The 13,539-nt window shown below is 54.2% G+C and overlaps 4 protein-coding genes across 4 annotated transcripts; 3 read left to right on the plus strand and 1 right to left on the minus strand.

Annotated features, from left to right (window-relative positions):
* Positions 1 to 3,373: 3,373 nt before the first annotated feature.
* Positions 3,374 to 3,796, plus strand: NCLIV_002290 (hypothetical protein; the record flags this gene model as incomplete). The annotated part of the gene is made up of 1 exon (XM_003879728.1): positions 3,374 to 3,796. The coding sequence occupies one exon, from the start codon at positions 3,374 to 3,376 to the stop codon at positions 3,794 to 3,796; it is 423 nt and encodes a 140-aa protein (XP_003879777.1).
* Positions 3,797 to 5,938: 2,142 nt separating this feature from the next.
* On the plus strand, positions 5,939 to 7,432 carry NCLIV_002300 (conserved hypothetical protein; the record flags this gene model as incomplete). The annotated part of the gene is made up of 4 exons (XM_003879729.1): positions 5,939 to 6,046; positions 6,346 to 6,415; positions 6,691 to 6,767; positions 7,235 to 7,432. The coding sequence occupies 4 exons, from the start codon at positions 5,939 to 5,941 to the stop codon at positions 7,430 to 7,432; spliced, it is 453 nt and encodes a 150-aa protein (XP_003879778.1).
* Positions 7,433 to 8,895: 1,463 nt separating this feature from the next.
* NCLIV_002310 (conserved hypothetical protein) lies at positions 8,896 to 10,131 on the minus strand (the record flags this gene model as incomplete). The annotated part of the gene is made up of 1 exon (XM_003879730.1): positions 8,896 to 10,131. One exon carries the CDS (start codon positions 10,129 to 10,131, stop codon positions 8,896 to 8,898), a length of 1,236 nt encoding a protein of 411 aa, XP_003879779.1.
* Positions 10,132 to 11,990: 1,859 nt separating this feature from the next.
* On the plus strand, positions 11,991 to 13,109 carry NCLIV_002320 (conserved hypothetical protein; the record flags this gene model as incomplete). Its single annotated transcript, XM_003879731.1, has 1 exon — positions 11,991 to 13,109. One exon carries the CDS (start codon positions 11,991 to 11,993, stop codon positions 13,107 to 13,109), a length of 1,119 nt encoding a protein of 372 aa, XP_003879780.1.
* Positions 13,110 to 13,539: the final 430 nt, after the last annotated feature.

Below are 13,539 nucleotides of genomic sequence, written 5' to 3' on the forward strand. Positions count from 1 at the left end.
TCAGCAGGAGTCAACTGTAGCGGTATCGTGCTAGCTGTTCTGAGGTCCAGCTCTCTCCCCACAGGAAATTGTCTTCAACTCTCAAGCGCTGTTTATCTTTTTATTCAAAACTGGAGGGATGCGGTTTGTTTCAAAACAGACAAGCCCTCTTCAAGAGACGAGACAACGGGGGAGGGATAAGGCTGATCTCATCTGTTTTCCCAACGCATTCCATTCTGGACTGAGTCAATTGATCCGTGGGTTAGTATCGATGCGTGGTCGCACGAGGAGTCAGTTCATGGCAACACCACCATAAGCCAATCCCTTCTCTGGCTCACCGTGTGAAGAGAAGTTAGTAACTATAACTGCGGGAGACAACAGCGACACAGCGGAGCGCCGAGACGCTTTCCAACACGGCGTAGAACGCACAGTCGAGCTGCGGTTGAGACGGAAGAACCCAACAAGCGAGTGTGCCGGGCAGGGCGTGTGTCAGGATGTCAGCAGCTCTTACTCTTAGCGTCGTGTCGGACTCGTGCTCTTGTTTCGGAGGAGCATAGAATCTGTTTGAGAGAGACCTGATAATGTCTCTGTCCTGAGGAAGACTTGCGTGAAACGTACATGCAGACCTCCGTAAACACAACAGAGCGTGGCCTACGTGCAGCTGTAGCCCGGCGTTCGGCAACCGCTAAAAGGAAGTAGAGCTGGCAGCCTACCGTACATACGTGATCAACGTCTTAAAGTAATTGCTGAGAGATACACTTTCTTTCTGACGTAAAAGCTCGTGAATGCGTTGTGAACGAGACACATCGCGTCTTGCTAACCTAGTGGATGTGCCAAGGCCAGAGAGCTTGCTACCTGGTCACAGTAAAATCTTTGGAAAAAGGTTGCCTGCACATTTCAGCTGCAACGGACTGCAGCGTTCGTGTGCTGGCAGAGGGTGTTGTTTCAGCGTACGTGGAAGTTACTTCAGAGCTGAGGCACGGTTGCGCGACCGGTCGACGTTTGTCACTTCAGCTTAGGGGAGCAGCGCTCTCACCACCCCTGTCTTCTTCCCCGAGTTCCCTCTATGCTGAACGTCCTTCTCTTGCTGCTCTGTGACCATGTTTTCCCTCTAGAGACGCAAAGGCACTTCCTCAGCAAAAAGAGATCTGTCCTTATCAGTGTGGCGAGTCACGTACTGGAGGGTGAATGACACCCAGCAGCTGTGGGGACATCGTTGGAGCAGGAAAGTAAACAACTGACGGTAGTCAACAATTCCCGCCTTTACTGCTCTGTACAATGCATTAAGGAACCGAGTGCTTTTGCCTTGTGCAGGTTTAGTTACTCCTGAAGGCCGGACACGTGTTCCTGTATGTGTGGACATTGACATAACAGTCTTGCCAAATCGGCTACCCTTGCGTCAACAGGTAATCAGAGAGACGCATACTGCAGGACCACGTCGTTTGTGTGCCGCAATTGTGGCTACGCCGTACCCCCCGCTAAACAGTGCTGCACAGCGAACATGCAGGACGAAAAAAAAAGATTTTGTAACTGGAGACGATAGCAAGAACACCATTTTTCTTTTGATAGCGTGCACCTCTATGCCAAGTTAGTTACAACCACCGCCGCCGTCCAGACCCTGGCGTGGAAGAAGTCGTAGTAGATTGTTAAAGCCAGTGCAAGTTGCCGTTTCGCAGTCGACACGATCCGTTCGAATGGCCCTCGGAGCAGGACTGCTGTCAGCTGAATCATACCAGGGATACATACGAAACCTGAACTTTCCTTAATCGTTGCAGCAGCCGGCACAACAATTCCCGAGGGAACAGGGAGAAGGCAACCTTGTGCACAACGCCGAACGCCTATTGCCTCCGCTCGTACTACTCGTAGACAGGAAAACTGTGGCCGCACAGCGTAGGCACTACACCGAGAACGAAATGCATGAATCTGCGGTGGATTCGTGCTGGTCACTACAGTCAGCGTCAACAGCTGAGGGCAGTCCGTGTCCTCTCACACCCAGAAGACATGACAATTTGACGCTTACTCCTGCTCGCTGGGAAAGCGGATACACACTCTATCAAGTCACAACGGGGAAGCAGGAAAACACAAGCAAGGCAAAAAACAACAGGAAATAAACGCAGAGAACGGCACAGTGGCCAAGCTGGTCCGCCCGATCTGCCGTCAACTGAAGTGACGATGGCCGTCCTCCGTTGGGTTCCCTCTCGTTGAGAGATTCTTTCTTCTTTCCTTGTTTCTCACCATCCGCGGCTTTGTTGAGTCTTGTGTGGTGTCACGATGCATGATCTGCCACGACTCGGGGAAGAAATTTTCCGCCCGCATTTTAAAGTTTGCCTGGAATGCGCCGTGAGTTTCGATGTCTCTCCTGTTACGAAAAGTCGGCACGCCTTGTTTGGTGACCATGGCACCGCCACTCACACAATCCGAGCCGCCGTCAAGCTCGCTGCCGCGTAGTCGCCTTTCTATGTACATTCAACAAAACCTGCATCTAACATATTCTTTCTTTTTTCTCGTCTGGTAGTCTTGTTTCCTGCTTCGCCACTCTCGTGGCCAACAATACGGGTTGTAAAAGGGCGGTGCTTATGTTCCCCCCCTTTTTCCTACCTCCACCGCGTTCAATCAAGTCCGTGTCTGCCGCCTTGAATTTAAGCGCTTCGAGATATCGATTTTTGGTCTTTTCATGGTCAAAGGCCCGCCCCTGCGTTATCGTCCATCTCTGCAGCAAGTGTCTGGTGGAGGAAAGACCACATCTGAAACATGCGTGGAAAAACTTTCCAGTTGCAGCAGTGTCCCACTGCACGTGCTCACAGTACCCATACGTGTTTTGGCGCCGACGCGCATCAGTAATTCTCGCTGTTGTTAACAAGTGGAGAAGGCCTCGCTGTTTCTGAGAGCACCCACGAAAGTCAGCAAAAGTGAATCGAGACTTGAAGTGTAGTCGTCGCAAGCATCTGAGCCTGCGGAGACACCACGATTTTTTCCACCCCTGACTGTCCCAGACGAGATTTATTGGTTTGCATGTTGGTAGTAGCTGATTTTTTGCATGTCTTGAGTGCAACATATATTTGCGTGAAGGCCCCGGAACACTGCAGGCCTCTGCGTTTGTGCTTCTAGCGTGTCGAAGTGCAAGCGTCGTTTCTTGTTATCCTGTTGCAAGGACTGCTGGTCCGTGGGCCCAAGCGTTGTCTAGATAAACATCAAAGGGGTATCCTTACAGGAAATTTATTTTGAGGTATCCTTCGTTCTGTACGGATTCGTATCAATTTCCGCAACTTGTGGTTAGATCTCCCACTTAACGTGATTTTAGTGGGAAGAAGAGCGGGGAGATCGTGTATTTCGCAGAAAAAACTCGTTAAGAGTTCTGCCTCGTACAGACGGTCGGACAGGCGAGGCTTCGAGGATGCTCGACGACAATCAGAAGATCGGGGTGGCCTTTTGCTGCCTTGGTCTGTGTCTCGGTGGAGTTGGGATTTTTCTTCTTCTTGATAGGGCACTTTTAACTTTGGGGAACGTTGCTTTTCTCTTCGGTCTGGTGTTGCTTTTGGGGATTCGGAAGACGCTCGCGTTTTTCTTCTTGCGTCCGGAAAAGCGACGCGCGTCCTTGACCTTCATCATTGGCGTTTTTCTGATTGCATTTGGTTATTCCCTGTTCGGGTTGCCTCTCCAGCTCTACGGCCTGTTCCAGCTCTTCTCCTCCTTCCTCCCTCAGGTCCTCTCAGCCGTTCGCCTTTCACCGCTTGGGTCGTGGATTCTGCAGCTCCCCGGCATCAAGCAGTGCACCAAGTGGCTTCTGGATAGGGACAAAAGTAATTTGCCGTATTGACAGGGAATATCTTCTGCAGCCTGTGCAATGCGTTATTCCCCGTAGAAACCACAGACGGTGCATGTTGCTGCAAGGTGATGCTTTTCATATAAGAGATAGCAGTAAAAAGGCTTGTCCACGGCGGTCTCCTGTGGGGAGGAGTGACAGACGCCGAGTTTTACCGAAGAAAAGTTCACTGCGAAGCTCCGAGTCCAATGCGGCACCTTTGGTGTCTGGCATTGGTTTTTCCTCAATTTCTTGCGGTTCGGTTCCCGTCCTTTGTTTTCCCCCGCACTCTTCCATCTTGGCCAAACTACAGCTATGCGGCGAACTGTTTTGAGTCTCCCGCACATTCATTCATGAAGCTCTGAGTTCCGCTGAGGAACGGCACGCCAAGATTTCCGCCCATCGCTGGCGGTTTTCTACTTGTGCTCAACGCAGACTCGAGACGCCTCTTCCATCGGTCTTTGCAGATGAAATCGGAAAGTAACGACTATCGATGTTCGAGGCGGCGCCAGACCGAATGGAGCGCGTCCCCCGAACGCGACTCGCGTCCGGACAGCAGAGATTCCCAGGCCCATGAGGAGGGCAGAGCATCACAGCTCCTCCGGTGTGGGTTATCAGCCAATGCAGACTGACACTGCTGTTTCACCGATGTCGCACTGTATCGGCGAGTATACGGTTCTCTTGGGGATAACGCTCAAAATCCGAGCACACTCCTGTGTCCGATATCTTACTGCTAAAATCGTGTCCATGCAGGCGCGAGCTGCGCGCCACGGCACTGTTACAGACTCGCCGGGCGTACCTGTTGGAGGAGTGGTGCAGTCAGCGTTCTGTAACGATGATGTGTATGGAAATCATAAATGTCACCTTCAGAGTAACACTCATTTTGCGATAGGTGGTTGTACTGGTGTCGGCTAGCGTCGCTACGCAGTTGTGAGGCTTGGAAGGCAACCAGTAGGCGTTTCTCGGGCCGCCGCCGGGAGCAAAGTGTTGCCCAGTGGTGACAATTACCCTAAACACCAAGCGTGCCCCTGCTAGCTCTGTACATGGCAGTATTTCATGAGAAACGCACACGGCCAAAACAGGACTTGCCCTAAAAGGCATCTAACCGGATGGCACTCTGGGAACTATCAGGAGTTGCAGCTTGCCTGTCGTGCTGGACTCGCCGGCTACGCTCTCTCTGGAACTGCCGGAAACTGCAACGGGTTCGTGGGCTGCACTGGTTGTGTCCTGTCGTATGTAGACGGCGACAAACAGATCCTCTCCCTGAATCCGCCTCGCTGGAAGCCTAACCACAAAAAACATCACTCTCAGTGTGCTTTGACACACGCCAGTTTTTGTCATTGCGAGCGATTTCTCTATTCTGCCGTTGCTGGCACACAAACCCCCTCCCCCTGCCGTCCGCCCTCCCCCCCAATTCCGCCCTGTGCATGCAAGGCCAGACCTGAGCGACAAGCTCCCCAGGTCGAGCAGGGCTGGGTGAAGGATGTCTTCTAAATAACGAGAGGCTACCGGATTCAGCAACAAGTTCATGATATGCTGTCTTCTCAAATTATCTTTCAGCAGTGGACACTTGTAAAGGCGTCAAGGATGTGAGAGACTTCATCGCGTGGCCCGCTGAGACGTGACGGACCTGACTTTTTCCTGTAGGTGTTTGACCGTCTTCTCGAGGTTCGTGTCCGTTTACGTCGGACTACCCGGACGGAAATCCTCAGGTCGGTGAAACGACAGCAATGAAATAGCATGTCTTTCGACGATGTCTTGTTCACTCCTAGGAACGATTTCTGGTCTAACCCGCTATTTCCAGCTTTCTATCCCCGTTTCCGGTCAAGTTCCAGTTCCGTTTTGCCTCTCGCTACCGTGGCTGGTTACCAGAGCTAGCAACGATTGACCTTGTGTATCAGGTTGCGATCTTAGGCAACCGCCCCTTTTTTCCTTCATGAATGGCCCACCTTTTGTTTAAAGGCATTCTCCTGCAGATAGGTGATGCCCAAGTTTGAGGAACGACAGGACAGAATTTTTTGCTTTAGCTGGCGGGCTAGGAATTGACGACACGTCCGTGGAAAACCGGTATCAGCCTTGCTCGACACGTTCACATTTCCGGTTTCTTAGAGAGGATCAGCGGTTTGTCAGGGGGACACAAGCCAAACAGCTTCCAAAATGACGAGCACAACAAACTCCAATTTGCACAACTACAATCACGAGCTCGTTGCCTGCATTGATGACCTCCGCCGCAAACGCGAAGAAGTCAACCGCCAGATCATCAAAGTGCGGACAATGCTCCTGTTGGTTCCGTGATCGCATAGGAACAACGGTGCTTAAAGTGTGTTTACGGATATAATCATATTCGTGCATGTATGAATGTACGACGTCAGTGGACGCCTCTTGTAGCTGCTGCGTTGCGTGACGGAGCACATCAGCCGCCGTAACTAGTTGGATTTCCTCGGTTCTAGTCGTGGTCCCGCAAAGTGAACTGTGGCGTGGCATCTCGAGACTGCCCAATTCCGGCGACTGAAGAAGTGCATCTGAATACGCAACGAGCTGTCACGTTTCTGTACGCTGCTCAGGAAGAGGAGGATAGAGCGAAAGTGCAGAAGGAGATCGCGCTCCTGCAGGACCGGCTTCAGAAGTTGAATGGTCAGTTCTTCGTTTGAGAACTCAGAAGCGTGTGGCCGAGCCTGCTTGAGTTCTCTGATGCGCGAGCTGGATACGCTGTGTGGCTTCGGGAAAACCGGAGTTGCGTGTTTCGCCCTATCCATGCCTGCAAGATAACTCTGTGTTGCAGACGAGAAATCTGATATTCCACGGCCTCCTTCGATACACGGAACCACTAGGGTGCCTCATGGACGCGGGTTGGAACTGCCTCCCCAGCAGCAGTTCGGATCCTTGTCCTGTCGTTCTTCTGCTTTCAGAGAGTTTGACGCGCAAGATCCAAGCCAGGAACGAGTACGACAAAACCATCTCGGAGACGGAAGCGGCGTACACAAAGGTCAGTCTTTACGTTGGAAATTGCGGGTCGAGACCCGGAGCTTCGGCTGCAGGGTTTGTCGATTCTCCGTGGCTGTCCTTTTGTAGCCCAGCGTTTTGTATTCGCGCGAGTCAAGACGTTGCACCCATTACACAAGCCGCTGGATCGGGTGGTTAGGCTGCATGTGCTGAAGCGTATTGGATCCTTAGGTTTTTCGAGACCCTCTATCGACGCGTGGATGCTGCGCGAACTGGCGGCCTGCACGCACACAAAGCATTTTCTGGAACAGAGCCGTCGGGCCGTACATGTGTATGCGGAGCACTTTGGTCAAAGTTGAGTCTGAACCACCGTCTTGAGCTCCCGTGCCAGGTTCTGCGGTCCGGCTGTCAGCGTGGAGCCTATAAGTATCCCCGAGGCGGGACTCTCCTGGCGTTGGAGCTTGCTCTGATCTGCCGTTGAAAAGCGTTGCCTGTTGTTCCTGTGTCCAGATTCTGGAATCGGCGCAGACGCTGCTCCACGTGCTTAAACGCGAGTCGGTACATCTGGGCCGAAAAACATCGGGAGAGCGGGGGGATGTTCCAGGTGTTGGAATCGCCGGAGTGGGCATGGAGTATTCACCACCCAGCCCGCCGGAGTTGCCACATCGACGGGAGGGAAAAGGCAAACCCGCCGCAGGTGCGGGATGAACAGATCTGCTGCATCTCTGTTCCCACCCTCAATGCCGACTGTTGTGGGAATCGAGGGAGCGTCCCTTAATTTACTGCACTAGTACTTTCGGTTCTGTCTTCTCATAGGTCGACAGTTTGAGTATCGTGTTCCTCGTCGAAAGAAGCTCGTGGGCTGACTTTCCAAGTGCAGTATGCACGCTGAAGTGCCGCGTGGCGTTCTCTTGCAGATGTGTTTCCCACAGAGCGAACAGTTGACGTCTCGTCCAGTTCATGGGGAAAAATTGGGAAAAGGGTGACGCGTTTAGTATCGTGGCAGCATCTCACGTACGACACCAAGAAGATTTTCCCACGTGGTCTGTGGGTCGATTTTATGGGCGACGATTCGGGTGTAGCTCTTCTATTTCGGAGTTTTCTAAAACGTTTGGCTTTCCTTCTAATATCAGTTCTTAGACGATCAGCCGGTTCCCGAGCTGACAGGCGCGCGCACTCACATGCTCGAGGGTCACAAACCCCCGCTGTTTCACCATCCTTCTGTAACAGCAAGCAGCGTGTGTCAAGCGCTGCTGGAGTGATTATGTCCCCGTCCTAAAAACACAGGCAGTGCCCGTCTCATGAACACGCCGTAAGGTTGGAAGTGAGTAGCATCTGAGGCGTCTGTACGCATACGGATTCGTTACAACCAAGCAGCGACTGGCGGGCTCCGCCACGCGGTTCTCTGGTGACCGTCGGCTGCATCAAGGTGCGAGCTTGTTAGCATCCGCTGGCAAGTTACGACTCTGAGCCTCAATTACCGTCGATACGTTTTAGCTAAAGATGCCGTCTTTGTGTGCTGGCGTTACACGGGGGATTACCCCAACGTTTGCTCCCACTTCAGCTCGTGTAAGGCACGCACATCTCCCACGAACACAGCGTTTGTGTAGCCTTGCACACCAAAACCAAAAAGCCATGTATATCAACGAAGAGAACACGGGGCAGATGATCTCAGCGACGAGCGTCTACTCCCTGAGAATACAATTACTCTTCTGCTTCAATTAGGCAGACAATCGGGAGCGAGGAAAGAGCAGCGATCTCCGAAGGAACACAAAAACACAGCTGTCGAGTCGGCTTGCAAATCTTTTTCGTAAATCGCTCGATAGACCAAGCGGCACCTCGCGATATCCATCTTCAGTGTCGTGCGACAGACAGACACTCTCTGATTCCGCTTTCTAGCGGGAATCGTGAGGCACAGTGACGAAACAGAGAATGACAGCGTACGTTCCCGGTTCCAAGAGAGCGCCTCAGTTGATATAGCCGAACTTCTTCACAAGGACTCTTAAGGCTGAAAATTCAACCCTCTTTCGCAACGGCGGTTGCCCTCGCAATAAAAAGTCAGCAACAGCGAAAATGTCCATACTGATTGCCGCAGCCAAGGGCCCTGTGCCCGCCCCCCATTCTTCTACCCGAAAGAATATTATACAAGTACATATTTGCCTCCCTCCGGTTCACTCGCCGGGCACGATGGACGGTGTCCCATAATAGTAGTTTTCAGGGTTGAAGGGTGGCTGTGACCTCGGCATAATCTCGCTGAGTGTGCCGAGATGGGAATCGAGGGCCCCAAACTCGCGCAAGTAGTCAGCCAAATACCGTAGATGAAAACTGCGTTCCTTGTCTTGCAGTGTCGTGGAAGCTGCATGCCACGCTGCTTTGAATGCTTCCTTTAGCCGGGGAAGCATCCGGCGAGTATACCGCTTCAGTATCTCCGCATCTTCGGGACTGGTAGAAAGGACGTCAGTAAGGAAGGCGAGGTGGGCGCTTAATTCTGCCTCAAAGAGCTTCAGGGCGTCCTCCGCCAACAGAGCTGCATCGCTGGGAGCTCTCACCCCCCGCGCGCGGTTCTTACGCTTCGCGCGCTTGCCGTCGGCCTCTGGTGATTCGCCCCCTTTCCCTCCTGCGTCCACATCGCCAGCCTCGTCCGTTTCTTCATCTTCTGCGTCTTCACTTGAAGCACGGTCCCCTTCGGGTATCTTTGACAGCTCCTCGAAACTTCTCTTAAAGCCTTTGAGGCGTTTGAAGGCAACGTCGACGTCCTCAAACCCGTCCAGGCCTGCATATTTGAACATTACGTGAATCAGACCAGCGTCCTTCTGCAGCAAGTGCGGCAAAACCGTGGTCCTTTCCCGCGGGTGAACCGTATCTACCCGAGCAAGGTACTTTGTCAGGCCCTCGCCCAAGGCCGCCAAGTCCGCCTCCATGACGCCGTCCGGCATCACGGGTCCCCCTCTTACAGCGTATTTCAGCGACTTGAACGTGTCGGTCTGTCGAGCTTCAGAGATGCTGCGGTGGACCGAGCGTCGGACGGCCGAAGTCGTTTCTTTGGCCAGCTGCCCCAGCTGTGACAAAATCCCATTCAGAGCCTGGACCCCCAGAGCTGCGGCAGCTTCTTCGCTGATGGCCTTGTGCGCTGCAGAGACTCCTACGAAATGAGGAGCGGCGAAAGATCGCGGTTCTTCCGGCCTGAGTCCTGAAGAGCCTGCGCAGCTTGTCCGTTCCGGAGCCTCGCTGCCCCACTCTGTCCAGCGAGCAACGGGAAAAAGTTGGGCGATCCCCAAAAGGGCCAACAGAAGAAGTCCTCTCCGGATCCCAAAAGGCGGCTGTCGGAAATGCAGGGACACCGGACTGGGGCGAGAGAACGAGGCCAAGCCCGCACGGACGGCCCCCCCGGGTGTGCCCTCAACCATGTTTCTTGCAGAAAGCAGAGTTTCCCTCGACATTCTGCTTCGCAGACGGGGTCAGTCAAAACGAGATCTCCACGACGGCCTCTGGCGCACCACTCTCTCCGCGAGCAAAACACCAAACGAGCTCAATTTTTTTGCGGAGACGGCAGCGGGTAAAATGTCCCGCTCCCGAATCCCGCGCGTGCCTGGAATGTGCGAGAGACGGAAATCCACTTGATTTTTGCAGTGTGCCATCAAACACGGCACAATTCCGCGCGGCTGCTATGGTGCAGCCAGAGTCGCCCCGTTCCGCCGACTCGGTATCTTCATCGCCCCATAATGCTTCGCCAAAACTTGCAACTTCTGCGTCTTGAAATGACACGAGACTGGGCACCCAACTGGCCTGGTAGAGCCTTGCAACGCTTGACACAGACGGGTTTTCTTCCCCGCTCGCTCTCTGCTCGCCGCGCGCGCCGCACACAGAGGGGGTGGGCCCCGCGCCGCCGGAGCAGCGAGACTTGACCCGCGCCTCTCTCCTCCCCAGAGAGACTCCGATCTGAATGTTCAAGCAGACATGCACACCCAAGAAAGGGGCCAGAGGGCACCCTGTCTTTCCGTCAAGAAGAGAATGCAGGCAAGAGAAAGCCGCGCAGAGTAAGCATCGACAAGGAGAGACGGCGACGTCGAAGCTGAGACGGTCCACGGGTTTCGGTAGGCTCTATGCATGCGGCGAATACCAGCGTCAAGACCACGAGCAAGGGTCCTGAATCAAAACCCTGGAGACGGAGCACGACTCTGCCAGAAAACGGTGCCTGGAGGCGATCTTGCAGATGAACTTCTCCGGTGTTTTGCGGTTTCCGACAAAAAATAGCTCGTCGGCAAAGGCCGGTTTCTCCCGACGCAGCGCACTCTGTTGCTGGTTTCGGGCCCCGTATGAGGCCGTCATTTGGGGGCCGCGCTCATCTGCAAAGTGAACCGAGAGAGCTCCACACAGAAACAGCAGATGAGCAAACTCGACTGTTGGAACGTGAGGTACCGTCTGCACTGCTTCCACGTGCCAGGTAGGCATCTTCCTTTTTGTGGGGGAGGTATTTGGTTTGCTTTGTAACCCCTGCTTCGGGCCCTCCAAACGGTGACAAGCCGCCTTTGGAAGTGCTTCTTTTTGGCGAAGCCATAATTTTTATCTCTGCCATGGTTTTCGGCCGGCGAGTCCGTGAACAAAGTTTTCGGACAAAGAACCGGCCGTGGAGGCGCTTTATAATCTCGAGTAACACTGGGAAGTTCCAGCGGACGCCGTGCAGTGTCGGCCTCGTTCCACGGTACCGAGGCGGCCTGTCGACGGTGTTGAAGCATTTCTCTTTCTTCTTTCGATGTGAAAGGCTCGTTTCGTGTGGAAAGCAAGCGTTCGAGCGCCCCGCTGTCGGCCTTGTTTGCAGTTGGTTCCGTGGAAAAACCGGTTGACGCGGTATCCTTCGAACTTTGGCAATCGGAATCTGCACGGGGATATCTTGCAGAGGGCATAGCACCTTCAGTTCTAAAAACCTCTTCGTGCCTTTTCGGGTCTACGTGCCGTTCTCTTCATCTGCGGCAGCGCAAAAGCGAGGCTCGTGGAGGCTGAGTCGGTAGGAGCGATTCACACGCCTGCAGGCTTTTTGCAGGCACCAAAACCTTCCAAACTCTCGGCCGTGCCGGTTTCCGATTTCTCCAGCTGAGCATCCACTCGACCTCTGCGTGAAACCGTTTCCCAAGCGAGTCCGTTTCTGCTTGATGGTGTCGGCGGTCTAGCCGTTCCAGTGCCAAAGTCGACGGTGGCGTGATGAGTGACGCACACTCTGCCGGGAAACGGAGCTCTACCACCGCGTCCCTTCTTTGAAGTGCAAAACATGGCCGCGTCTCGGCACACGCTGAGGCGCCTCGGCGTCCTTGCGGTTGCGGCGCTTGTTGCCTTGGCGTGTGGGCAGGCATCTGAGGCCGGGAAGCTGAGCAACTTCAGTCGCCTGGGCTCCGCTTTCCGAGCTTCCTCTCCGCATTCAAAGAGGAAGCCAGATGCGCCGAACGGGGAGAACGAGGCGCCCGCGAGTGAGTCGCCGGGCGCCTCCCACGCGGTCGACAGGTTCCTAGATGCGCTCTCGAGCTTTGCGACCCAAGTGGGGAAGGACGTGAAGAACGGCGTCTTGCAGCAGGTATCGCAGGTGCTCACGTCGGAAGCGTACAAGAAGGCGAAGCACTTTGTAGTCCGGACGCCCATCAACATGAGCAGCGTGAGGCATGACTTGCGGATCTTTGGGTACGGCATGGTTTACTTTTTGCGCGCCTACAGTCAAGTGCCGCCGGAGAAGCGGCCCCCTCTGTACAAACGTCTGTTCGACACCAATTCGAGCCTGCGGCGTGTGCGGCGCAAATATTTGCATCTCGAAGCCTACCTGGCTCCAGACGAAACGTTTGAGGCCTTGGACACTCTCCGAAACATCATTTTGGAAGTCCAGGCGGTGCTGGAGCGGGAGACGCAACACGAGCCCGACCGGCCGCGGAAGACCCTTCAGGAGATCCGTGGGCAAAGCGGCGAAGTCCGGCGCGTCTTCGAAGCAGTCTATACCCAGTTGGCGAGGGTTTTGTCGATCCTCAGCTTCGTTCTGACGCAAGAAGAAACGGTCCTGCCCGAGCTCGGCGCGTTCACTCGCCAGATGATTCCGCGTATGAAGAGACTGTTCACCGCAGCGTGGCGCCTGAGCGCGTTCATGCCCCCGCGGAATCAGCTGGAAATCCGACGCACGCTAGTGGACTATTTGAACGACTTCGCGGTGATCAATTTGGGCTTGGGGGACTTTGCGATAGAAATCCTAGCGTCGACAAAAATCGACAGGTCGTATGACCCCAAGGACGACTACTACGCAGTGCCTGAGTTCCAGACAAGCATCCTCGATCTCGAGGATCAAGACGCGTTCAATCCACCTGGACGCGTCCTTTTCAGCGACGGAGCAGACGACAAGGCGAAACCCTAAACAGAGTCTGCTCGTCCTGCGGTTCGGCGGCGCTCGACCGGAGGCTCCCAGCGAACAGTCTCCACCTCCGTTTCGAAAGACAAGACATGCTCATCTAGCGGCGAGCCGATGGAGACACACGTGAGACGAGGCAGCGGGGTGAGGGGGGCGCGTGTGCCTTTTACCCAGGCCTGGTGTCGACGGTTTCGAGAGCCGAGAAAAGTTTTAAGATGATTTGTGCCATAAATCTGCAGGCAGGGCGCGGCTCTAAAAAAGCCAAGGCGGGCTGCGTGTTGAGGCGCTCCCGCCCTAGAGTGTTTGCCTTCACTATTTTTCACCTGGGAGCAGGTTCGAAAGCCCCAAAGTTACGAGTCTCTCTGCGGTGAAATCGCGAGAAGCGCTGATGGGGTGAGCCTGAAATTAAAAGTGTCCATCCCGACACTTTTGTGGA

The sequence above is a fragment of the Neospora caninum genome, chromosome Ia (genome assembly GCF_000208865.1).
Source record: "Neospora caninum Liverpool complete genome, chromosome Ia".
In the NCBI taxonomy this organism is placed as follows: Eukaryota; Apicomplexa; class Conoidasida; order Eucoccidiorida; family Sarcocystidae; genus Neospora; species Neospora caninum.